Source organism: Sapajus apella, unplaced genomic scaffold, assembly GCF_009761245.1.
Source record: "Sapajus apella isolate SASKATOON/1434 unplaced genomic scaffold, GSC_monkey_1.0 scaffold3, whole genome shotgun sequence".
Lineage (NCBI taxonomy): Eukaryota > Metazoa > Chordata > Mammalia > Primates > Cebidae > Sapajus > Sapajus apella.
The window spans coordinates 9,453,371-9,481,136 of NW_022436943.1; the positions used below are offsets into that span (position 1 = coordinate 9,453,371).

Sequence of the window (27,766 nt, forward strand, 5' to 3'; positions counted from 1 at the left end):
ACAAAAAAGTGACAAGGAAGAACCTAATAGCTATATACTGATCTTTACACTCCAGTAATCAGGGCTATATCTTTTTTCTCACGTGCTCATGAAACACTCACAAAAATTGATCATTCATTAGGTACAAGGAAAACATTAATAACTTAGGTAACATAGACTACTATAAACAATACTCCCTGACTGCAATAAAATAACACTAGAAATTATTGACAAAACTGAAAAGCAAAAAGACCTAACCACCTAAAATGAAAAACGCTTAATTATTAAAGGAGGAAATACAAACTGAAATCACAGAATTTTTATTCCTAAAAAATATTCAAGCAAAACACACTATATATCAAAATCAGCAGAATACATTTCAGTTAGCATAGGAAAATTCATAGCACTAAATGCTTTTATCAATAAAAGTGAAAAACTTACAACAAATAAGTTAAATTCCTAGATGGAAAAAATAGAAAATGAGGAACAACTAAAAAGTGAAAGAATGGTAAATAGAAGGAAATAATAAAGATAAAAGAAGAGGTAGAGATAGGAAAAAAGTAAACCTACTATTTCAAAGTCCTGGTTTTCTGAAAAATGTAACAAAACAAAAAAAACACTAGATAACTTGATCAAGAACAAAGGAAAAAGCACAAATGTAAAAACAGAAAATATCAAAGGGTAAAACATTGAAACAATAAATTTTTTTAAAAATATAACAGATTACTTTAAAGTTCAACATATAAATAAATTTGAAAAGATAGATAAAAATATAATTTTCCAAGAAAATAAAAATGGCCAATTTTGATTAGTTAAGAGCTAGACTGCTAAAACTGACCAATTTTTGTATAAAGAATTGGAGAAGATCATTAAGAAATTATCCTACAAAAGAACACCAGGCAACAGATTATTTTAAAGAGGAATTCTACAAAACCTCCAATGCTTTTAAACATGTATAGCACTTTTGGAGCATTGGGAAAGGACGTTAAGGAGAAAGTAAAATATTGGCACTTAGATATGATAAAGACAGCACAAGACAGAAAACTACAGCCCAGTCCCACTGAAGAAAACTGATGCAAAATACTGAAGAAAATTAATAAACATAATCCAACACCACATTAAGAATAAAATAGACCATGACCTACTGGTATTTATTCTTGCACTTTAAAATTGAATTCAATATTGGGAAACCAATTGATATAATACATAGTAGTTTTGAGAGAAAAAAAGTAAGATTATTTCTATAGATGCTGAAAAAGCTTCAGCAGTGTTCAACATTTTTTCTAGTTTCTATTAAAAACACAAAAATAGAACACAATATATAATTTCTTAACATGACAAAACATAGAAACTTTTCATGAGGACTGCATTATAATTTGTGGAGAGGTTAATGGCATTTTAAGTAAGCTCATGAAAGGGCAAGAATGCCCACTATTTCACAATTATCTAACGTCGTAATAGAGGTTGCAAAATCCAATGCAACTGGACTAGAAAAATCACCAGTCATATGAGTTTGTGAAGAAGTAAAAATATCTCTCAAAAATTCTAGCAAATTAATAAATACTAAAACTAATTCAAATAATAAAAGAATTAAGTAAGATATCAGGATATAAAATTACATACAAAAATCAATAGCTTTCAAAGACACAAACTATAACCAGCCAGAGGATATAATGGTAAAGAAAACCCCACTTATAATAGCAACAAAGAAGATTAAATCCTTGGGAATAAACTTGACAAAAATGTGTAAAACCCGTAGTAGGAAAATTTTAAAACACTCTGAAAGACACAAAATTTGATTTGAACAAAAGGAAAGGCACCCTCTGTTCTTAAACAGGACACCTCAACATCATAAAGATGTCAGTTTAATACAACCCCAGTTAAAATATAAGCAAGATTTTTTTTGTACAGTTATGCAAGTGAGTGCTAAAATTCATAAGGAAAACAAACTTGCAAGAATAGCCAAGAAGACACATAAAAATTAAAACCACAAAGGTTGGTTAGTCCTACCTTACATTAAACCATTCTATAGGGTCTTCGTAAAACAGGGTGCTACTTTCATGAGAATAGATTTAAAGACAGTAGAATAGCATAGAAAGTCCCAAAACTGATGTAAGTACCTTTGGAAATCATAGAGGGTGGCATCTTAAGTCATGGAGGTAAAGGTGGGCTTTTTAATAAATGTTGCTGGCACAACTAGGCAGCCACTGAGAAAAAAATTAAAATTACATCCGTATCACACACCATATACAAGCTTAAACTTCACAATGATCAGGAACCTATATATAAAAAGAAATAAATGAACTTAAATCACAGAAGTCTAGAAAAAAAATGGGTGATTTCCTCTATAAACTCAGTGTTGAAAAAAGCTAACACTGACTCAAAATCAATGGGCAGTAAAAGAAACGACTGATAAATTTGACTACATAACTTGTTAACTTGCATAGTAAAATAATGTCAAAGAACAATTGCTAAATTAGGAGGAAATATTTGCAACATCTATCACAGAAAAAGGGCTAATAGCCATAATATATAAAGAACTCTTAAATTTTGAAGAAAAAAAAATCTAAAACTCTGATGGAAAAATTAGACAAATATAAACAGACTATTCACAAAATGTAGAGTTCTATGCTAGGTACGATGACTTTAAATGTGTTAAGATACTATAATTACCCTCAAGAACTTTGTTCTCTAAATAATGTCTTACATAGTAAACAAAGTAGGCCAGGTGCAGAGGCTCACACCTGTAAAACCAACACTTTGGGAGGCCCAGGTGGGAGGATCACCTGTGTTGGGAGTTCATGACCAGCCTGACCAACATGGAGAAACCCAGTCTCTATTAAAAATACAAAATTAGCCAGGCATGGTGGCACATCCTGTAATCCCAGCTACTTGGGAGGCTGAGGCAAGAGAATTGCTTGACCCCAGGAGGCAGAGGTGGCAATGAGCCAAGATCGCGACACTGCACTCCAGCTTGAGCAACAAAAACGAGACTCTGTCTCAAAAAAAAAAAAAAAAAAAAAAAGAGAAGAAAACAAAACAAACTAAAATATTATAGACATACAAAACATCGGAAGAAGGGCCAAAATTTTAAAAAAGGCAAATAGCAAACAAACTAAAATCAGAAAGTTTATATAATGAAGACAGCTTGCCATAAGTATACATTTTAATTTCACCCTAATTCCTTTATTGTTCTGTACTATATTTTCTTCTAAAATTGCATAAGTTAAAATGAAAGAGATAGACATAAGAGAATCATTAAAATAATGTTAAAGAATATAAGTCAAGAAATGGAGAAAGAGTTGTTTGGGGGGAAATTACGCAAATAAAAGCTACACTTTAGGGGTAAAAGCTTACTTGTCAGTTACAAAGAAGGGTAAAAAGGAAACACACTAAGAAGTCACAGAGCCCTTATTACCTAATAACAGAAAGCAGATTAGTTCATCAATTGAATATGTTGCCAGACACCAATGCCCCTCAAGAACTTACTTCTATAACTTCTTGTAATACAAGAAGCAATAAATATCTTTATGGTGTAAGCCTTCGATAGAAGAGTTCTCTGTTACTTGCAGCTGAGAGCATTTCTAACTGTGAATCATCATATCAGACATGATTGTTTCAGATACTTTAATAATATAATCTTATTAACCTAAATAATTCTGACAGCTGGTCCTTCAGAGGAAAAAAAAAATCAACCCGAAAATAAATAATATGCAAGCAAAAGCAAAACAATACACAAATAAATAAATAAAACCAGGCAAACACACACTTTTTATGTTTGTAGAAACTGGATACTTTGATCTGGTGGATTTCAGATCTGAAGGAATCAAAGGAAAAATTACTGAGAACCTCAATCCCAAAGATCCAAAACCCTTTTAAGTTTCTAGTTGACAATGGACAGATGAGTTTGGAGGTCAAATAAAGTCCAGTCATCTGCTTAAAAACTGGCTAAAACATAAGTCACATATCCAGAACCAGAGCTAAAAAGGAAGAAAAGCAGATGTTTGATGGAGTTAAGAGAAAACATGCAACTCTCTGAATCAGATATTACGTGTAATAAAAGGCCATGAAAACAAAATTATTTTTATTATCTTTAATAATATCCTGCTTTGCTCTTATAATTTCAGGGAGTTTCATTTGGGGAAATGAGACATATATATTTTATGTTATTAGAATCCTGGCTTTGACTTTTATATGTTACCATTTTAATTCATAATCCAAATATACTAGATAATAACAGAATACCTGATGTTTTTTTGAAACTTCCAGAAAACGGTTAAAATGAGACTAAGCAGAAGGTCACTGGGTCTTACTACTAGGTATAATCTTAGATTTTTACTTCTAATATATACCTAATACTATACGGTATTATATAACCTAAAACTACTTGTTTCATGCTTTTTAGAATAAGAGAAAGTCCAACTCTAGTAAAAATCATAAATTCAAAGAGAAATATGAATGAAAAAAATAATGGGACAAGAAAGAGAAGCAATCTTATCTTTGCAATGTTAATACAGAGATTTTTTATTTTAAGTGAATAGAAATTAACGAAAACTCATGCCAAATCCAAGGCAACGTATCCATGTTTAATCTACCAGTTCACAGGGCTGATTATTTCTGAGATGGAGATAGATGACACATCTCAGAGAGCCTCACACAGGCCAGGCAAGGAGGAAAAGCCACTAAGCCTACCTGTGCAAGCCTCAGAATAGGATGACATCATCCATGGTTGGAAAAATAAACCAAATGTTACAGGGTAGTCAGGCAACTAGTTTTTATTTTATGACAGTTCAGATACAAGCCATAGAAAATACTGACCCACTAGCCTGGTCAGTCTCCTAAGCAAATGAGCTACCACTCAAATAGTCTGTTTCTCTCAAGCATTATAAAGACATGAGTTCCCAATCTCATTTCATTTTACATCCTTAATTCTTCTGGCCTTTTCATATAGCTAGAAGGCAATATAACTCTGATGTAGGCAATAACATCATAAAATCTGAAAACTGGGAATGACCCTAGAGATCTGGTCATATCTCCTTCCCATTGCAGGAATTTTTCTGTAACATTCCCTTACAGTGACAACGTAGTCAACTGTGTGGACAGAAGGATTGCCTCATTGCCTTACAAGGAAGCTCATTCCATTTTCTAAAACATTTTTTAGAAAGTTCAGTCTTAAAAGACCAAAAACTGTTTCTCTGTAACTTCAATTTACTGATTCTAATTCATTCATTCAACTGGCATTTATAGAGTAATGACTCTAGACAGCATTTCCATAATGATAAAACACATTAGCGTTTTATCCATCTGCAAAGACAAACTCATAAACGAGAATCAAAATAAAACACCAACTGCCTCCCCTTTGCTGCTATTTCCCTTTTCTTATGCTCAAGTGTCAGTATCACTTACCTGAATCACACCTCCCAAGAAGGAAACTGCTGCAGCAACGCGGATCCTTTGCATTTCAAAGTCGGATAAGCCCAGCACACTTGTGTTACTCTGTGTGGTGAGGTTCTGGATGTTCTGAGGGACAATCCTTTCCACGGCATTGGCTGATATTAAGGATGTCAAGGCAAAGGTGCCTGAAACCAAGTGGTGTGGGGAATCTTCTATTAGTAATTCCATTAAAAGACTCAATAAAAATTGTGGGATTCCACCGTTAAAGTTGAAGCCATATCATAAAACCAAACAGAGCTGTTACACTCTCCTCTCCTCTGTGCCCTTGCTTCTCCACTCTTAGTCTCGCTCCATGGATGAAATGGGAACTTACCTCCATATATGCTTATTCATCCAACATACAGCCACTCATCTCTTTGCTATTCTCTCAGGGTCAGACATTTTCTCACCTCTCTGCAGATTGGCATAAAGAATGTCCTGGGACAGGAAGTAAGATTATGGCCTGGATTTGAATTCAACCACTCAATTTACCAATAATGTGACCTAAAGCACTTTACAATAGATATAAATCATCTCCTCCATAAAATGGGAGTAATAATACCTACATTTCAGGGTTTAAAGGTAGTATAAATGAGATGATAGGTATAAAGACCTCAGTAAATTCAGCTTTTTCTGTGAAATGCTTGCTTCTTCATTCTACCTGTGCAAATCATACTGGTCTTTCAAGGTCTGGTTCAAATCCCATATCTAATAAGGATCATCCCAGATCCTCCCAACTAGACTTAATCTTTCCACCCTCTGTGGTTTCATAGCATAGTATATTTTTATTATTGTATAGCAACATACCATGGCCCATAAAATAATTAAATATACCATTTCTGTCTTCTGTTGTGAGATAAGGCTTGGTGGTATTTCTCAAGAATTGCCATGGCCTTGCACATGTGTGGGACCATTTTCAGTGTGTTCCCCTCCTCCTGCCAAGAGTTCTGAAGCCTCTCATCTTGGCACAGCATGCTGAGAATGCAGCCTTCTGAACATGGAAATGCTGATTCTCACAGAGAGGGGTTGGCAAATTTGGGTTATAGAAACAAACTGCAGCACTGTGCAAACATTTACCCTCATTACTACTTAAAGATCTTACTTTGCTTCAGGTCATAGGTGAGACTTTGTGAAAAGGGCCTGTTCAACACGTAGACATCCCAATACAACCATGCAGGCAGCAGCATAAGGCAAGAGAGACACGAGTCAAACAGAAACAGGTCTCAATGGAACTTCGACACAGGCAATCCTTGGTCTTACTAGATAGAGAGGTAGTACCTGCCATGGATTCAGAACAACATGGTGATTGTAACCTCCAAAAAACCTGGCTTAGAATCCCAGAACTGTCACCTCAATCTTTTTGTCTGTAAACAGTATTCCTCACCCAATGGGATTGTTACAAGGCTTAGATTAAATAATGTAATATAGGGCATATCACAGAAGGTGACATGTAGTTAACATCTGATAAATGGTAGCTATTCATATAATTATTAATAAGACTAAAGTTAGAATGCTTTGTTATGGTCTATCATTGTATGTTTTTCTCTGTTCCATAGAGTTGGTAGTACGTAAATATATACAGCAGATTGAATAACATTCTCTTAGTGAGCTAAGTCATTCTCAATAAATCATCAATAAATCATGACCATTGTCTTTATCATAAAGTACTAAATTAAGAGTACATTGAGAAACTAACATAGTATGCCTGATTATTAGAAATAAGATTCTAGCACCAAAGATGAGAAATACCAAGTAGAGAACATTCACCATAGAATGTGATCTTGATAGGATATATTTCTGAGGGTATATTACAACACAGTGCTCCAGAGATCAAATCAAATACTTCTGAGAGTAAAGGAATGTGTCTTTTGGTGTTTAAATCTCTTAGAGTACAGAGCTAAATGTTTTGTACAAAAGCCACCGAACAAATGACTACAGAATTTTTAAAAACATATAGACAAGTTAATGTTTTATTTTAAGCCTGGTTTCCTGGGATTTGGAGGAAGATGGGAGGAAATCAAATGGTAAAAGAGAAAGAGCCATCTAAAAGGCTTTGCTAGGGGAAGAAAAGGAAACTTCACCTGCATGTGAGTCATATTTCAAGAACATCTCCAGGGAGAGGACTTCCAGCAATGGGTACAGGTCTTGCCTTTGTCTTGGTCTCCTCCCTATTAATTCTCTACCATTGCCTCCTTTGCTCCACTTTTTACCCTGGTTAGGCTCTCAGCCTATTAGTGGTACCCTTAGATACCACTACATCTATCTGGTAGCTCAACAGTACTGTGGGTCACAGGGTCTCATAGGAGGTGAATATGAGCCCTAAAGTTAAACAGACCCAAGTTCAAATCCCAGTTCTACTTAATATGAGCCTGTGATCTTGGTCAAGTTACCTAACCTCTCTCAGCTTCCTTATTTGTAAAATGATGATAAAATTAATCTAGTTACAAAATTTTGGTAGAGAATAAATGAGATTTCATATTTTAGAAAATACTATCTCAAGTCCTATCATATTGTAATCCATCAGTAAATAATTGTTTATTTTTTTTTCTTCTGAAGAGTACTTTATACAGTCTTCACATTATCCTCTCTAAATTATCAAAGAAACTTTGCTCTTTAAATAAATTTCTCTGATTTAGAGAAAAATTAAGATCCACCAATTGTCACATATTGGTTCTCTTCTACAATGCTGTTTTCATTAGATTAATACCCAGGTTTTTTATTGTTGCATATTTATTCCAAGATACGTTCTTTGCAAGCCACAAAAAGTAATCAACTGATTTATTCCTTTTAAAAATATATATGTTTTAAATTAAAATAAGAAAGTTCACATTATTGAACAAAACAGTATGTTTCATGTCTTTATACTCTGATTTTATGAATTGTTTACTTTTAAAGATGCCTCAAGCATAATTAATTATTGCATTTAGTAAGTCAGGATTGCACTCCGGCCACCTAAATTGAAGGTAAAATCCCAAATAAAGTGATTTTTCTTCATGAAAGTAGCATCAATATCTTAATAATAGTGTGGAAGTGGGAATACCTCTATATGCATATACATCAAAATTAAATTATTAAAAAGAGAAGTATGTTCTATATATTAATTTGCAGGAATTTTTTTGTGACACTCAGTCCCCATGTCCAAGATTAACTGAAGGTCAAAAAATAGTTTGTCTATTTTCCTTGACATATATATGTTGCATAATAAGCGAAAATGATCATTTTATTTTTACTATGCCAAGGAATTCTAAATACTAGTATAAAAAACAAATTAAAAGCCCCAGCTGGCTCTGTCTTTGGTGAAGTACAAATGTAGAAATAAAATGTCTCTAGCATTTATTGTGTGGTAGCCCATTCGACTTAACAGAAGGGAAATCAGAATTAGCCTTTGGCTTTAATGTTGAATGACTGCACTTAAGGCTGTAAATTATATGTATTTTTAAACGCATATTATTTATTAAGTAGACTATATGAATCTGATAGCTGTTAATAATTTGTTAAATACAGAGTCTTATGTAAATAGTAATTTCAAAATCATGCAGTGAAATATCTGTAAAATATTTATAGTGATTTCTTAGGACATTTGAACATTTTGTGTGCATATTCAAGTATATTCAAATTGTGTATTTTTGTTTTCTATAGCAATTATGGTGTATTGGACAAATTTCTTTTGACTTTTCTCTTATTTGTGTTTAACAGGGAAAACATCTTTAGGGGTCAGCATTAAAACAATCTTTTTCATTACTAAGGATATATTTAAATGTTTTGAAAATGAAAAAAATCATTATGAAATTAGGGAGTAAGTTAATTGAAAAAATAGGCTTTAATAATTTATAATTAATTATTGTGCTTTTCTCTTTTTTGCATCAATACAAATAAGAAAAGCTTATTCTTGAACAGTGGGTTGTAAAGTTAAAAGCTTGGGCATCAGACTTGGTCACATCTGGTTGTAATCCAAGCATCTGTGACTTTTAATCTGTGATCTCACAGAAACTTGCTGAATTTTAGTGTCACCAGCAATGTAAAGGTAATAATGTCTATTTAAAAGGCTTGTGCTAAAACAAAATAAAATAACATAAGGAAAGCTTCTAATAAAGCACCTAAAAAATACAACATCCATGGTTCTCAAATTTAAATATATACATACACAAATATGCATAAACATATAAATATAAATATATATATATATACTATATTACATACAGATTACATGTGTAAATAAAACCTAGTGAACTTATAAAAATGCTGAGTCTAATTCAGTAGCCCTGTGGTGGAAATAAAGGCTTTGCACTTCTAACAAGTTCCCACATAATGCTGAACCTGCTGGTTCATGAGCCACACTTTAGGCAGCAATGTTGTAAGTGATTGATAAGTATTGTTCCTTCCCTCATAAAATCAATTGATATAAAAAGCCAAATCTACATAAGTAAAATGTTATATTACAAGAAAATATATGTATCAGTTTGGTAGGCAGAATTATGACCTCTCAAATATGTTCACATTCTAATCCCCAGAACCTGTGAATATATTGTGCTATATGGTAAGAGAAAATTAACATTGCAGATGAAATTAAAGTAATAAGCAGCTGATCTTTAAAAAAGGAGAGCATCCTGGATTATCCAAGTGTGCCCAGTGTAATCACAAGGGTCCTTTAAATATGGAAAATGGAGGCAAAAGATTAGAGCCAGAGAGAATTGAAGATACGATAATGCTGGCTTTGAACATGGCTGAAATGTCCATGAGCCAAAGAATACAGGAAGCCTCTGGAAACTAGGAAAGTCAAGACAATGGATTGTCTCCTAGAGCCTCCAAGAAAGGAATGCAGTCCCGCTGACACCTCAGTTTTAGTCCTGTGAGTATCATTTCAGACTTCTGGGCTCCAGAACTGTAAAATAATACCTTTATCTTGTTTTAAGCACTGAGCTCATGGTAATCTGTTACAGCAGCAATAGAAAACAGGTGCAACCAATAACACAAGCTGACCATTGAAGAAATGGTCACAAAATGTTATTACTTAGAGGCTGAGATCATATAATCCCAAAATAAATAGAAATGCCTCTATAGATATTGCTAGTTAAAATTATTTTATTATTTCTTTAATAGTTAAGACTAAGATACTATTTTTGTAATAATAATAGCTAACTTTATTAAATCCTATTATGTAGCAAGTACTAAATTAGACACTACACATCAATTATCTAGTTCTCACTATAATCATTAGAATTTGGAAGGTAATTTTGCTATCAAGAAAGCAGCAATGGAGTTTAACATTTTGCCTAAGACCATGTAGATAGCAAAACAACAAATAAGGCAAAATACTCAGCTTTATCTAATACCAAATCACCCTTCATATTTTATTTGGTACTATAGAGCTAGGTAAGGTAAGAGTTATATCAAGTAAATAGCATTGTATAAGCTAGCCTAAAATAAACCTAAAAAATCATTTAGTTTGCATATCAAATACATGTAAAATATTTTTTACTGTTTTTTGAGTAGCTAAATTTTATATAGTCTTCTTTTTTCTCCCAAGTGCTTACTTTCTCTCATTTCATTGTAATTTCAGATCATTTCTCTCCTTTTGTGGAATCTTTGCAACTCAAAAATGCAAAGAATCCTTAGCAATAACCTTGGCTATATAGTAATATAGCAATAAATCACAGTGTATATTTATTATCTGGTGCATGGAAAGTAAATATCTTGCTCTTATATTTTCTGAGGTTTTCATCAGTGATGTTAACACTGCTATAGATATGTAATCAGTAATACTCATTGAGTCTCTTTCACAAGTAACATTAGAAGCATAAACATAGGAATCATTACCTGTGGCAACATGACGTCCCATTCCAAATATGGCATAAATGATGGCAGGAAACAGAGACCCATATAAACCAAACACTGGGTGCACAGATGAGAGAACAGCAAAGGCCAATCCTGTGAAGAAGACTGGGGTAATTAGAACCACCTTAGAACCCCAAGACACAATCTATTACGCAATAGAATACGTATAGGTTTACTTACAGACAAAATGAATCATACTTTATTCTACTTGCTCAACAAGAGACTAGCGTTATTGCCCTAAATAGGAAAAAATTCAGTCCTTAGTTCATCGTTATAATTCCAAAAACCATTATTTTTGGACTAATGCTTTTTCCCTTAATTGCAGAGATGTCCACAAGAAAATAGTGGTCTTCAGAGTGTCTTTCTGTTAAATGCTAGGTTTGATAGTAACGTTGCAAAATACCTCCAGGCACACTAAAAATTTTAGAAGAATTTCACATGTATAATTTTATTTGCACAATAGCATCTGTAAGATAGATGAGATTAGTAGCTTTACTCTAACAGATGAGAAGCCTGAAATGGAATGTGAACTAGGGCTGAGCAAAAAGGACGCATACTCAACATTGGCTGGTTGGCTAGCAGCACAGCCAGCCTGAGAATATGTGTCTCAGTGGTAGGGCTGACGCATAAACCTATGTGCTTCCCAACTCACTGGACCCTGGCCTGTATTTCAGGTACTGTTTCTTAGAGTGGAAAAAAAAGCAACTTTTCTTATTCAAAGAGTAAGAAAGAAATAATTCATAACTGTTAATTTTTATTCCTTGTAGATATTACTGCCTACGTAGTAGATATGATACACACACATAGAAAATTTTCTTAGACATGTCTAAATGACTCCTGGTGGTTTAAAGGTGATCAAAATATCTATGAGTATGGGTTCATAAAATTATCGGGTTGTGGCTGGTCCTTGGAATGACAAATTCATTCAAATGTATCAGTAAAACTGTGCATGAAGGACTTTACATGTTATTAAGAGACTTGAGGATGAAGGAGGCTTTAAATTCTAGAGTCTCTGAATATGGGGCCAGATAATTATTCACACTATAAAGCCTGGCTGTCTGATTCTAATAGCAATAATTTTTACTTTTGAGATTTACCATTTTTAAATTAAATTAAATTCCCTTTTTAATAAACTCCATAGTTATGTTTCAGATATTTTTGAAGCAGTAAAAGACATTTTAGCTACAATTAAAATACATGAAAAGTCAACCAGTGACCATTCCTTTCTTCTTTTTGAAACCCTCTGGGTTGCTTGTTTGCTGGCAATGTATTCCTACAGTGTGGTGAAAGTACAATGAAAGTGATCATAGAAGTGTCAATGGCAGAGGCTCTTCTAGAATTTCATAAAGCCACGGTGAGAGATAGAAAGGATGGTGTAAAGGGGCAAGTCTTGAAGCTGTGTTAGCACTGACAGGCTAAATATTTCCCCACCTCTACCAAGAAGCACGTTTTGGCATTTTTAGTGTAAGGAACTTTGTAAACTATATTGTGTTTACATCAGCCATATGGAAAGCTAGAAAACAACTTTTCTCATCCACTTTTCAGAATAAGCTACCTGATAAGAGTTATCTATTAAGAGACAGAAATGCAGAGTGTTTCTGAGTAAGAAAAAAATGTAGCCCACATTTTACAAGATCAGACAGATTGACTGGATCAGTGGTGGGGAAGAAAAGCATATTTAGCAAAAGCTCCTTAGATTAATCATATGGACATGACATTCTGATAAATGTGGTCAATACTGACAGGATCAAAATTGTTCAGAGGTAGACCCATTTGGCTGCTCTGCTTGCAACAGACAAATGTAACATAAACCTGGAAGCAGCTGGGTCCTCTTCTCTTACCCTGTGAATAGCTACTTCTTGCTTATTTACCTGCCTTATTACAGTAACACTCATCTCTCTGTGTTTATCCCAAATAAAGTCCATAACAAACTTAGTTTAAAAACTGGATTTGCCCAGTTTTTACACACTCCTATCAAATTAAAATGGGAATCATTGTGTAAAATATATTTAATTTTTCAACAATTTCTAGGCCTGTAAATTAAATACAAAATATTATGTCATGAGATTCTACTGGAACAACCTCGAAGACCAGAAATCATGTAGACATTTCCTTTATCTCCTGTTATACTGATATTGAACTTTTACTTTAAACAACAATATTATTCACCTTCAATGGAAATCCATTTCTCTGTTAATGTGGCAATGAACAATGGCCAAAACATAGCAGGAAGGAACTAATTCATGCATACAGTACTGTCAAACATCAAGTATCCTTTCCACTAAATAAGAACTACATGGTCCAAGACCATCTCCCACATACATACCTCAAAAAAAGGAGAGACCACTGGATAAACTTTCCTTTTTCAGATTGATTTATTATTCTGGTTCATAAACTGCATACATAGTCTTTCTTATACATGCGCATGTGCACACACGTACACACACACTCACACAAGCCAAAATATGTTAAGTCCCCCCAAAATAGTCAATATCTTAATGACCCACTAACAAATTAGCAGAATTATCTCTACTCTCTCTGTAATAAAACATGGCATTCAATTCAAACAAGAGCAAAATTAGAACTCTCTAATGCTATTATTTTGAGGAAAAATACTGCAAATGCTGATAGATACTTGTAACTTAATCTAGTTTAGATAACAGCAAAAGCAACAAAAACAAAAGTATCAAGGAATAGACACAGTATTAGGCTAAAGGGTCACAAAAGTGGATGGCTGAGGAAAGAGAGAGAGCGAGAAAGGGAGATGAGGGGAGGGATGGATGAATGGAGAGATCCAAAAATTGAAATATTTAGGGGAGGATCCAAGATGGCTGAATAGGAACATCTCCGGAGTGCAGTTCTCAGCAAGAACAATGCAGAGGGTGAGTGCCCACCACATTTCCAAACAAATTTTCACTGCCCACAGACCAGGGGATTCCCAGGCTGAAAAGCACCAAGAGTTTTCAGCACGGCAGTTCCAGCTGGTGCCATGTTGGCACACAGAAACTCACACAAGTCTGGGCGGCCATTTCAACTTGTGCCTGGAACACCTGGGAGACAGAGCTGCCCATTCAACTGAAAGGGAGGGGGCAGAGACAGGGAGCCAGGCAATCAGGCTCGATGGGTACCACCCCCACAAAACAAGCAATCTGAAACGCTCTGGATTGAGAGTTTCGCAGCAAGCACAGCTGGACCCAGGACGGTCCAGCTCAGTGTGGGGAAGGGCGACCACCACTATACCAAGGCAGTCCGCCACTACCGAGGCAGTTCACACAGCAGCTGGGCAGAGCCTGAGGCAGCTCGGCAATGCCTCTGCTGGCAGACTGTGACTAAACTACCCTGTGCAGGGCAGGGCATCTATGAAAAAAGGCAGCAGCATGACAGGAACTTATAAATAAAGATGACCTTCCTAGGACAAAGCACCTGGGAAAAGAGGCAGTTATGAGTTCTGCTGCAGCAGACTTAAAAGTACCTGTCCAGTGTCTCTGCATGAAACAACAGAGCTCCCAGGAAAGCACTTTAGTTCCGATAAGGGACAGACTGTCTCCTCAAGCAGCTTCCCAACCCCCTTATACACAAAGAGACACCTCATAAAGGAGAGCTCAGGCTGATATCTGGCAGGTACCCTTTTGGGACAAAGATAACAGAAGAAGAAACTGGCAGCAACCCTTACTGTTCTGCAGCCCCCGTGGGTGATCCCCAGGCAAGCAGGGTCTGGAGTGGACCCCAAGCAGTCCTGCAGCAGAGGGGCCTGACTGTTAGAAGGAAAAGTAAGAAACAGAAAGAAATAACTTCATCATCAACAAAAAGGATGTGCACTCAAAGACCCCATCCAAAAGTCACCAACTACAAAGATCACAGGTAGATAAAGCCACTAAGGTGGGAAAAAATCAGCCCAAAAAGAATGAAAACACCAAAAACCAGAACGCCCCTCCTCCGCCGAAGGATCACAACTCCTCACCAGCTAGAGATGGATAGATGGAGAATGAATCTAATGAATTGACAGAAACAGACTTCAGAAGGTGGGTAATAAACATCTTGGAGCTAAAAGAACATGTGCTAACCTAATGCAAAGAAACTAATAACCTAGAAAAAAGGTTACATGACATGCTAACTAGAATAAACAGCTCAGAGAAGAATATAAACAACTTGACGGAGCTGAAAAGCAGCACGAGAACTTTGAGAAGCATACACAAGTTTCAATAGCCAAATCAACCAAGCAGAAGAAAGGCTATGAGATATCGAAGATCAACTCAATGAAATAAAACGAGAAGGCAAGATTAGAGAAAAAAGAGTGAAAAGAAATGAACAAAGCCTCCAAGAAATATGGGATTATGTGGAAAGAGCTAATCTACGTTTGATAGGTGTGCCTATCAAAGGTGAGAAAGAGAATGAATCTAAGCTGAAAAACACTCTTCAGGATATTATCCAGGAGAACTTCCCCAACCTAACAAGCCAGGCCACCATTCAAGTCCAGGAAATACAGAGAACACCACAAAGATATTCTTCAAGAAGAGCAAACCCCAAGGTACCTAATTGTCCGAGTCACCAGGGTTGAAATGAAGGAGAAAATGCTAAGGGCAGCCAGAGAGAAAGGTCGGATAACCCACAAAGGGAAGCCCATCAGACTCACAGTGGATCTCTCAGCAGAAACACTACAAGCCAGAAGAGAGTGAGGGCCAATATTCAATATCCTTCAAGAAAAGAACTTTCAACCTAGAATTTCACATCCAGCCAAGCAAAGCTTCATAAGCAAAGGAGAAAGAAAATCCTTTATGGACAAGCAACTGAGAGATTTCGTCACCACCAGGCCTGCCTTACAAGAGCTCCTGAAAGAAGCACTAAACAAGGAAAGAAACAACCAGTTCCAGCCACTCCAAAAATGTACCAAATGGTAAAGACCATCGACAAAACCAAAAAAATGCGTCAACTAATTGGCAAAACATCCAGCTAGCATCAAGATGACAGGATCAAATTCACACATAACAATATTAACCTTAAATGTAAATGGGATAAATGTCCCAATCAAAAGACACAGACTGGCAAATTGGATAAAAAGTCAAGACCCATCAGTGTGCTGTATTCAGGAAACCCATCTTATGTGCAAGGACACACATAGGTTTAAAATAAATGGAAGGAGGAAGATTTACCAAGCAAATGGAGAGCAAAAAAAAGCAGGTGTTGCAACCCTAGTCTCTGATAAAATGGACTTTAAACCAACAAAGATCAAAAGAGACAAATAAGGACGTTACATAATGGTAAAAGGATCAATGTAACAAGAAGAGCTAACAATCCTAAATATATATGCACCCAACAGGAGCACCTAGATACATAAAGCAAGTTCTTAACGACCTACAAAGAGACTTAGACTCCCACACAATGTTAGTGGGAGACTTTAACACTCTACTGTCAATATTAGACAGATCAACGAGACAGAAAATTAACAAGAACATCCAGGACTTGAACTCAGATCTGGACTGAGCAGACCTAATATACATCTACAGAACTCTCCACCCCAAATCCATAGAATATACATTCTTCTCAGCACCACATTGGACCTACTCTAAAACTGACCACATAATTGGAAGTAAATCACTCTTCAGTAAATGCAAAAGAACGGAAATTGTAACAAACAGTCTCTCAGACCCGAGTGCAATCAAATTAGAACTCAGAATTAAGAAACTAACTCAGAACTGCAAAACTTCATTGAAACTGAACAACTGGCTCCTGAATGTGGACTGGATAAACAATGAAATGAAGGCAAAAATAAACGTGTGCTTCGAAACCAATGAGAAAGAAGACACAATGTACTAGAATCTCTTGGACACATTTAAAGCAGTGTCTAGAGGGAAATTTATAGCAAAAAATGCCCACCTGAGAAGCAAGGAAAGATCTAAAATCTACACCTTATCATCAAAATTGAAAGAGCTATAGGAGCAAGATTTTAAAAACTCAAAAGCTAGCAGAAGACAAGTAATAACTAAGATCAGAGCAGAACTGAAGGAGATACAGACACGAAAAACCCTTCAAAAAATCAATAAATCCAGGAGCTGGTTTTTTGAAAAGATCAACAAAATAGACACACCACTAGCCAGATTAATTAAAAAACAAGGGAGAAGAATCAAATAGGTGCAATAAAAAACGATAAAGGGGATATCACCACGAATTCCACAGAAATACAAACTACTATCAGAGATTACTACAACTCTATGCACATAAACCAGTAAACCTAGAGGAAATGGATAAATTCCTGGATACTTGCAGCCTCCCAAGCCTAAACTAGGAAGAAGTTGAAACCTTGAATAGACCAATAACAAGGGCTGAAGTTGAGGCGCAATTAATAGCCTACCAACCAAAAAAAAAAAAAAAATCCAGGTCTTGACGGGTTCACAGCTGATTTCTACCAGATGTACAAAGAGGAGCTGGTACCATTCCTTCTGAAACTATTGCAAACAATACAAAACGAGGGAATCCTTCTCAAATCATTTTATTAGACCAACATCATCCTGATACCCAAACCCGGCAGAGACTTAAAGAAAAAAGAAAAATTCAGGCCAATATCCATGATGAACATAGATGCAAAAATCTTCAATAAAATACAGGCAAACTGATTGCAACAGCACATCAAAAAGCTTATCCATCACCATCAAGTAGGCTTCATTCCAGAGATGCAAGGTTGGTTCAACATGCACAAGCCTATAAACGTAATTCACCACATAAACAGAACCAAAGACAAAAACTGCATGATTATCTCAATAGATGCAGAGAAGGCCTTTGACAAAATTCAACATCCCTTTATGCTAAAAACTCTCAATAAACTAGATATCAAAGGAGCATATCTCGAAACAATAAAAGCTATTTCCAACAAACCTACAGCCAATACCATACTGAATGGGCAAAAACTGGAAGCATTCCCTTTGAAATCCAGCACTAGACAAGGATGCCCTTTGTCACCACTCCTATTCAATATACTATTGGAAGTTCTAGCCAGAGCAATTAGGCAAGAAAAAAAAGTATATTCAATTAGGAAAAGAGGAAGTCAAATTGTCTCTACTTGCAGATGACACAATTGTATATTTAGAAGACCCTATCATTGCAGCCCAAAATCTCCTGAAACTGATAAACAACTTCAACAAAGTCTCAGGATACAAAATCAATGTGCAGAAATCACAAGCATTCCTATACAGCAGTAACAGACTAACAGAGAGCCAAATCAAGTGCGAACTCCCATTCACAATTGCTACAAAGAGAATAAAATGCCCAGGAATACAACTAACAAAGGATGTAAAGGACCTCTTCAAGGAGAACTACAAACCACTGCTCAATAAAATAAGAGAGGACACAAACAGATGGAGAAACATTCCATGCTCATGGTTAGGAAGAATCAATATCGTGAACATGGCCATACTGCCCAAAGTAATTTATAGATTCAAGGCTATCCCCATCAAGCTACCAATGACTTTCTCCACAGAACTAGAAAAAACCACCTTAAACTTCATATGGAACCAAAAGAGAGCCCACGTAGCCAAGACAATCCTAAGCAAAAAGAACAAAGCCGGAGACACCACGCTACCTGAGTTCAAACTATACTACAAGGCTACAGTAATCAAAACAGCATGGTACTGGTACCAAAACAGACATATAGACCAATGGAACAGAACAGAGGCCCTGGAGGCAATGCCACACATCTACAACCATCTGATCTTCGACAAACCTGACAGAGACAAGCAATGGAGAAAGGATTCCCTGTTTAATAAATGGTGTTGGGAAACTAGCAGTGTGCAGAAAGCAGAAACTGGACCCCTCCCTGACACCTTACACTAAAATTAACTCCAGGTGGATTAAAGACTTAAACATAAGACCTAACACCATAAAAACCCTAGAAGAAAACCTAGGCAAAACCATTCAGGACATAGGCATAGGCAAGGACTTTATAACTAAAACACCAAAAGCATTGGCAACAAAAGCCAAAATAGAGGCGAAGGATATGAACAGACACTTTTCAAAAGAAGACATATATGAGGCCAACAAACAAAAAATGCTCATCATCACTGATTATTAGAAAAATTCAAATCAAAACCACATTGAGATACCGTCTCATGTTGGTTAGAATGGCAATCATTAAAAAATCTGGAGAAAACAGATGCTCAAGAGGATGTGGAGAAATAGGTACACTTTTACACTGTTGGTGGGAGTGTAAACTAGTTCATCCATTGTGGAAGACAGTGTGGCAATTCCTCAAGGACCTAGAAATAGAATTCCATGTGAATCAGCAAACTCATTACTGGGTATATGCCCAAAGGATTATAAATCATTCAATTATAATGACACATGCACACATATGTTCATAGTGGCACTGTTTACAATAGCAAAGAACTAGAACCAACCCAAATGCCCATCGATGATAGACTGGACAAGGAAAATGTGGTACATATACACCAAGGAATACTATGCAGCCATAAAAAATGATGAGTTTGTGTCCTTTATAGGGACCTGGATGAATCTGGAAACCATCATTCTCAGCAAACTGACACAAGAACAGAAAATCAAACACCGCATGTTCTCACTCATAGGTGGATGTTTATCAATGAGAACACATGGAGACAGGGAGGGGAGCATCATACACTGGGGTCTGTTGGGGGGCCCAAGGGAGGGACAGCAGGGGTGGGGTGGGGAGGTTGGGGATGGATAACATGGGGAGAAAGGCCAGATGTAGGAGACGGGGGATGGAGGCAGCAAACCACATTGCCATGTGTGTACCTATGCAACAATCCTGCATGATCTGCACATGTACCCCAGAACCTAAAGTACAATAAAAAAGTATTGAAATATTTAGATGGTTGATTAATTTTAGATGGAAAATTATTTAATAGTAATGTTAGGCTGATACAGCCACAAAAGAATGATCATGAGAATACTTTGAAAGATGTAATTTGTAAGAAAACATGCTTTGTAGGTGTGATAATTGTTATAGGAGAAGAGATTCTAGATTTCCATGTTGAAATCACCAGTAGTCTCCGGGTTTATGAACGCCACCAACCTTTCGAGAAGCCCTTAGTGTGAAGCTGAACGTTTGCCACCAGTATGCCTTGTCCCTCCAACCCACACTGCGGTGAGACTGGCTTCCCTAGGCACAGTGCCTGACCCCTGACCAGGAAGGACCATGAAAGCAGGTAAGTAGCTCAGTCTCTGTCTACACTCCTATTATAATATTTTGGCTGAGATCACTAGAAAGTGACTCAGTCACGAGTGATGAGAAAGAGAAGTATCTATCACAGTTAAGATTTCTATATTATGATTCAGAATTTTATTTTAGTTTCAGACTAGTTTATTTATATTTACATGACATTATAGCAAGTATTCAGAAAACCAAAGAAACATATGGAGTTTAGAAATTGAGTAATGTATCCAAAGTTAGAAATAGATGCTAGAATTACACATAGAAAACCCCTCTGTTAGATGCTTTATGTTTTGTTGGCCTTGTCGCCTTACCTTTTTATTGTAAGGTTGGGCAGCTAGGACCCAGAAGTACTAGTTTTGTTCCCCGCAGATGTGAATATGAGGCCAACAATATTTTATAAACTTATAGTCATTGGTTATTTGGTTATGGAGCTTCAAATATGATCCAGAAAACTACAGCTAACACAACCCAATGGAGCAGCTATTACAGTAGAATTTACTGCCCCAGGAATGCCTATTCTCTTCATAGAGCACCTTTGAGTACTGTTACAGGTTGGAATGTGTTCCCCCAAAATTTGTATGTTGAACTAACCCTCTGCTAACCCCCAGTACCTCAGAATGTGATCTTATTTGAAATAAGGTCATATATTATAAAATTAGTTAGGATGCGCTCATAATGGAACAGAGTAGGCCCTGTAATGCAACATGACTGGTGTCTTTATAAAAGAAGACCATGCAAAGAGACATGCAAGCACACAGGAAGAACATCATGTGATGATGAAGGCATGTGAACACCACGTGAAGATGAAGGCATGCAAAACCCACGTGAAGTTGAAGGCATGTGAACACCACGTGAAGATGAAGGCATGTGAGCACCACGTGAGAATGAAGGCATGGAGTACCACGCGAGGATGGAGGCATGTGAGTGCCATGTGAGGATGGAGGCATGTAAGCACCACGTGAGAATGAAGGCATGTGAGTGTCACGTGAGGATGGAGGCATGTGAGTGTCACGTGAGGATGTAGGCATGTGAATGTCACGTGAGGATGTAGGCATGTGAGTGCCACGTGAGGATGTAGGCATGTGAGTGCCACATGAGGATGAAGGCATGTGAACATCACGTGAGGACTGAGGTGCTGTTTCCAGATGCAAAAAAAAATGTCAAAGGTTGCCAGCAAACCACCAGAAGCTAGGGAAGAGGCATGGAACAAATTCTCCCCTCATGGCCTTTGGAAGAAACCAAACCTGTCAATACCTTCATTTTGGACTTCTAGCCTCAAGAATAAGTTCCTGTTGTGTAAGCCACCCTGTTTGTGGTACTTTATTACGGCCACCCTACATAACAAATTTAGGTGACAGTTTTTAGAGAGAGACAGAAAGAGGTCATTTGATGCTGGAGAATTCAACCTCACATTCTTTACAGGATCAAATCACTTGTCCTTAATAAAGATTAAAAAATATTACAACTTTTATACTTCTAATTCATAGTCCCTGAGTATCTATAATATCATTTAAATTTTGTATTGGGAATCATCAAAAGTAGCACCTAAGAAATTTCGTTTCTATAGAAGGTTATGAAATTATGTTGCTAAATGTAAAGATAGTCTTTTAAAGAACTGCTTGCTTAATACTCAGGTGTAAGTACCACCACTAGAAATTGTGTTCACAAGATACTCAAGGCAATATTCTCAGGACTCAGTGTCAATAACTTTAAGGAGATGGAGTCTGTTCAATGTCTTAAAACAAATGAGAGTAAAGATGGGCCAACCATATTTGAAACTGTGGTTAGTCTTTTAAAGCTTTGTAGGTTTAAGTTTCCACAAAAAGGAACACAATTTAATTGTCTTATTTGTCTCTCCAATTTCTGATACACAAGAAAGAAAACATTTGCAAAATATCAAGATGACTGAACCCAGGCTGACTAGCTCATGTAAAACCCTAAAGGCTCCTGGCCTCTACTCCCAGCCTGCTTCTAACCAGAGTTGCTGTTAGGGTATTCATATTTTTGGGGAATAAGAAAACAGTGCCTCTTCCCAGATGATCGAACCAACCTTATTTGTGACCAATGACTGAGGAACTACCACTAGGAAAAGCAATGATAAATGTCCCCTATCTTCTACAAAAACAGAAAATTAAATATCTTCTACAAAAATGGAAAACTTTTAGTTTGGCCATTTTCTATGTACATGTATTTGTCTATATACATATATTTCTCAAAATCATGTTAAAGGACTGCATTCATTTTTTTAAAGTTGCCAAACCAAAACCAAGCAACGTTTTTCAATTAGTTCCAAATGTTGGGCTCACAGATGGATTACTACATTTGTTGATGGTAGAAAAGGAACTCTAGGGTTTGAGAAATTTATTTTAAAATCAAAGCCAAAATTCTTGTCCTAATAAGTCTTACCACTTGATAATTCATAGTATTATCTAAATAACACCCATTCAGTAAAGATACTTCATGTGAATAAAAGCCAGCCAAAGACAAAAGCTTAAGTATTACTTACAAATGCCTGGGAGTTGGGAGTGGAGGTGGCAGAGTGATGTCTTGAATATTGAGTTTCAGAAGCATTTTTGCTTGCATTTAAAAGCTTAAGCCTAAAATGGCTAAGGAGAGAAGCACTTTAAAGTTCTCATCCCAAGGAATAAGGGCTAAGTACCAACAATTTTCATAAGAGAAAAAGAGTTTTGAATTTGGAGAAAATACCAACAAGAAGGCCTCCCCCCCCAAAAAATGAAAGATTCATTCCTGTGCTATATTCTTTAATCACCAATTTAAGGTCCTGATGAGTAGCCTTTTCAGTGAAAATGAAAGGCCACCTTGTATGAACAAGGGAAATGGAAAAGAAGGTGAACCTAAGGCACTTTTCTAGGTAACAATTAGAAAGTCTGAATAGCTACCTCAGGAAATGTGAAGGTGTCGTACAAATTCTGTTCTCCCTCTCCCTATCCTTCTCTCCCTTCCCCGTCTTTCACCTACTCCCTCTCTCCCTTCCTGAATTTCTCCCCTTCTCTTTCTCTACCTTTAAGTTTGTCTCATATATTCTTTTATTAGAAAAGAATATGGCAGAAATATCTTGAAACCCTTAACACTAGGAGAGTGGAAAGATAAAAATCTTGAGTCAGACACCCTTCTAAAATTTGAGATTTCCTTACACAAAAGTTCTAGAATGTTTTAGCTCACATTTATGGTGTCATGGAAACAAGAATGATTTTTTTTTAATTTTCTGCTATTAAAGATAACTAAACAATAAGATGGAAATGAATGACTGGATCCCAAGTAGTCTCACAAAAAGGGGCAATGCTTACACTGAGTACTGAATGAGGAGTAACAGATGAACAAAAAAGCATGAGGAGTAGATGCTTGCGGAGGAGATAAATTTAGGTAGAAGAAATATGTTCAAAGGCACAGAGTTCTGAAAATGTTTGCTCAGTTCACCTGGGATGTAAAACCATTTGGTATGCTGAGCAAAAGCCACACATGTGACAAAGTTCCAGGAGATGAAATTAGATGGTAAAGTCTTCTGTATTAAGTGTTAAGAACTTACCTGAGATTCAAGGTGATACAAGAGCTGCTGTTTCCCCCAACTTCCTCTGTGTTGTAATAATAACAGTCAGGTTAGACAGGACCAGGAAGGAGCATCTTAAGTCAAAGTTGTTGCCACAATCACAAGTGCTTAGCTGCATTCTCTTTGGTTCCAGAGGAAACCCAACAGACCTAATGACAGAAGAAAGAGCTTGCTCCTCCTCAGGAGCTGAGCAAAAACGAGGATTTTAGCATTGCTTAGGGGGAAGGAAGATTTTGGCCAGCAGAAGCATAGAACCTCAGAGAACTCCTGTCCCATCGACCTGCTGTGGCTCTGAGAGGGCTTGTTCCATTCTGTGACTCTAGAGAAGCACTGCAGCAGTTCGTAGAACTTCCGTAGCCAGAGAAGTTTTCTACTCAATCCTGAAAATGTCTTCTCAAACCTCAGCTGTTTTTGTCTTTGTCCTCTGCCCACAAAGACAGAAACACCCTTGCCTTGCACAGCTTCGTTCATTTCTGCTTGAGAGAGCCTAATGGCCAGGTTGATGTAGGTGCTGAGAAAACATCTACCCTGATTAGAACTAACTTAAGTGGTTAGTTCTATTTTGGTTCTCAAAACAACAAAGGGTGAAGATCAAACTGAATCTAAGAGTGACTACACTTGGATGAAAAATGTGGCCTCAGGTAGCTGAGAAGTTGAAAAAAGGAGTGATGTGCAAATTTTATCTTAATAAGTGTGACTAAAAAAATAAGAATTCTCAAAGAGATATCAGCTAGTGAATATCAACAAAAGATGTACAACTTTTAAAATATCAATAAAAAGCTGAAAAGGTATGCCTAATATTCTGAAAAGCAAAATACTACTATCGTTGTAGCCAGAGAAATGCAGTCTCTAATTAGGCCAGAGGAACTTCCTATCCCTCATGACAGATAATGTTGGTGTATAGGAACCAATGGCCCAAGATTGGGACAGGGATGATTCTCCAAGGTACCAGAAGAATAAAGAAAAGATGTGGGTAAGAAACATCTCCACATACATATATACCTTGATTCAGTGGCTTGGGAAACTGTCTAACAGTCCTATAGGAATGTATACCTAATACTGTGAATTTAAAATATTTTATGTATGGATTGAACATTAAAATCCAGGCAGCCTTTTGTATTTGCCAGCAATTGTTTCCAGAACACCTCAGGATCCCAAAATCTGCAGATTTTCAAGTCACTTATAGAAAATGATATAGTATAGCAGCCCTCAGTATTCAGGGGTTTTGATGCTTATGGATATGGAGAGCTGACTGTAATTTCAATGCTTGTATCAATGTAAAGATCATTAGACACACTTCTACGCAACTGTACTATGGAATATTACATAGCTCTTTAAAAGACTGAGTTAGAACTATACCCATTAACTGGAAGAAATGTCCATTATATATGGTTACACATGAAAAACAAGTCTTATACATTTGTTTTGTTTTGATGCTTTTATGTAAAAATCTAAAAAGAGGGCTACTGGTGTTTTTTGTATATCCTTGAATCTTTGTTACTTTGTATAATGAGTTTATAAAACCTATGCAATTTAAATATTTTTGGTTAAGACTTTTTAAAGCAATCTGAGCATTATCCTGAATTTTATGGAAGCCATTAGGAAATTTTTTTCTAAGGGGAGAAATTGTGAGGTTTACTTTTTAGGTAATCACTCCAGAAGTTATATAAAAGAAAGGCAAGATTGACAGAAAGAACAGTTAGGAAACTACCACAGATATCCAGGTGGTGGCAGTGAAGAAAGGGACGGCATTTCCAAAAAATATATAGCTCATCATATAGAAATAGGTGTTACACAAACATATTTTAAAAACTAATTGGTGTCACTGCCTGAGGCTTGAGTACAGAACACTTTCTTTCTGGACTACACCACAGGGCCAAAGGTGGCTGACTGGATCCAAAGCCCTGAATTAGATCCTGTGAAGAGACTGATCAGATGAAAAGAAGGAAAAAATAGACTAATGGGAATTGCCAGATACAGGGGAAAAGAAGTAGAGGAGCATTTAAAAAGCCAGGATCAAGAATCTGTGGTAATTCCACTGAAATGGCACTCCTGGCAAATAACAGAAATGCCCCTTGAATCTGACAATAGACAGACTACTGGTGGCCTTGGAGTGCTTCCTAGGGAATAGAGGATGTAGGGAACAAGGAGGATTGAATGGATCTCAGTGGAAGAAGAGGCAGAAAATATGAACTCATCTTTGAAAAGTCCCGTTTGCAAGAGGAGAGAAAGGCTTGGTGCTAAATGGGGACATGAGATCAAGAAAAGTTGCATTTGTTTTCTTATTAGTTTTAAGGTAGGAGAAACTTGAGCCAAGGGGCAGATAGAAGTTTTGTAAGTCCCAAGTTGTATGTATGTTGGGAGACTTCCTACAGGAAAGATAAAATTGCAGATAGAATTAGTTACCTTCCACATAAAAGGTGAAACTATAAAACTACTCGAAGAAAATATTGTGGAAAAGCTCCATGACATTGGTCTGGGCACTGATTTATTTTTTTATGATGCCAAATGCACAGGTAAAAAAAGAAACAAATAGACTAATGGGATTACATCAAACTAAAAAGCTTCTACACAGCAAAGGAAACAATCAACAGAATGAAGTGACAATCTACAGATTGGAATAAAATATTTGCACACCATACATCTAATATGAGGTTAATATTCAAAATATGTAAGGAACTCAACTCAAGAGCAAGAAAATCAGTAATCTGATTTTTTTAAATGGGCAAAGAACCTGAATAGAAGTTTCTCAGAAGAAGACACACAAAGGACCAACAGGTATATTAAAATTAAAAATACTCAATTATACTAATCATTAGGGAAATACAAATTAAAACCACAATGAGATATTACCTCACCTCAATTAGAATGCATATTACCAAAAAGGCAAAAGATAAGTGTTGATGAGGATATGAAGAAAAGGGAAGCCATGTATACTGTTGGTGGTAATGTAATTTAGTATAGTCCTTATGGAAAACAGTACGGAGGTTCCTCAAAAAGTTAAAAATAGAACAGCTATATGATTCAGCAATTCTACTACTGGGTATATATCCAAAGAAAATGAAATCAGCATATCAAAAAGATATCTGCACTCTCACTTTCATTGCAGCACTATCCACAATTTCCAAGACAGTGTATCAACCTGAGTGTCCATCAAAGGGCAACTGAATTTTTAAAAATCTTTTGTATGTATACACATGGAATTCTGTTCAGCCTTAAAATAAGGGAATGCTATCATTTGTGACACCCATAGATGAATTTGAAGGCCATATTAAATGAAACAAGCCAGGCACAGAAAGACAATTACCACCTAATCTTACTTATATAGGGAATCTAAAGAAGCTGAACTAAAGAATAAAATGATAGTTAGCAGAAGCTGATAGGGGTTGGAATTTGGAGGAGGAAGGGAGATATGTGGTCAAAAGGCAAAAATTTTCAGTTAGAAGAAATAAGTTTAGAAGACCTACTGTACACCACAGTGACGATAGTTAATAACAATACATTGCACACTTGAAAATTGCTAAGAGATTAGATTTTAAGTGACCTCACCACAAAAAACTGTGAGGAAATGCATATGTTAATTAGCTTGATTTAGCCATTTCATAATGCATACATATATCGAAATATCATGTACTTCATAAGTATATACAATTTTTGTCAATTAAAAAAATAATAGAATTAGTTATAAAGGCATTTATTTAGAATGAGAAATCACACCAAATTATACATTGTAAGAAGCTAACAAATTCATGATTCAGAAAAAATAACAT

General features: G+C 36.2%; 1 protein-coding gene across 3 annotated transcripts in view; it reads right to left on the reverse strand.

Annotated features, from left to right (window-relative positions):
- The window catches only part of SLC26A7 (solute carrier family 26 member 7), a 193,189-nt gene that overhangs the window by 92,802 nt on the left and 72,621 nt on the right, over positions 1-27,766 (reverse strand). For all 3 annotated transcript variants that reach the window (XM_032249456.1, XM_032249457.1, XM_032249452.1), the window contains exons 3-4: positions 11,230-11,340; positions 5,386-5,558 (exon numbers count right to left, since the gene is read on the reverse strand). In XM_032249456.1, coding sequence (XP_032105347.1) covers positions 5,386-5,558; positions 11,230-11,340 — 284 coding nt within the window. The remainder of the gene's footprint in view (positions 1-5,385; positions 5,559-11,229; positions 11,341-27,766) is intronic.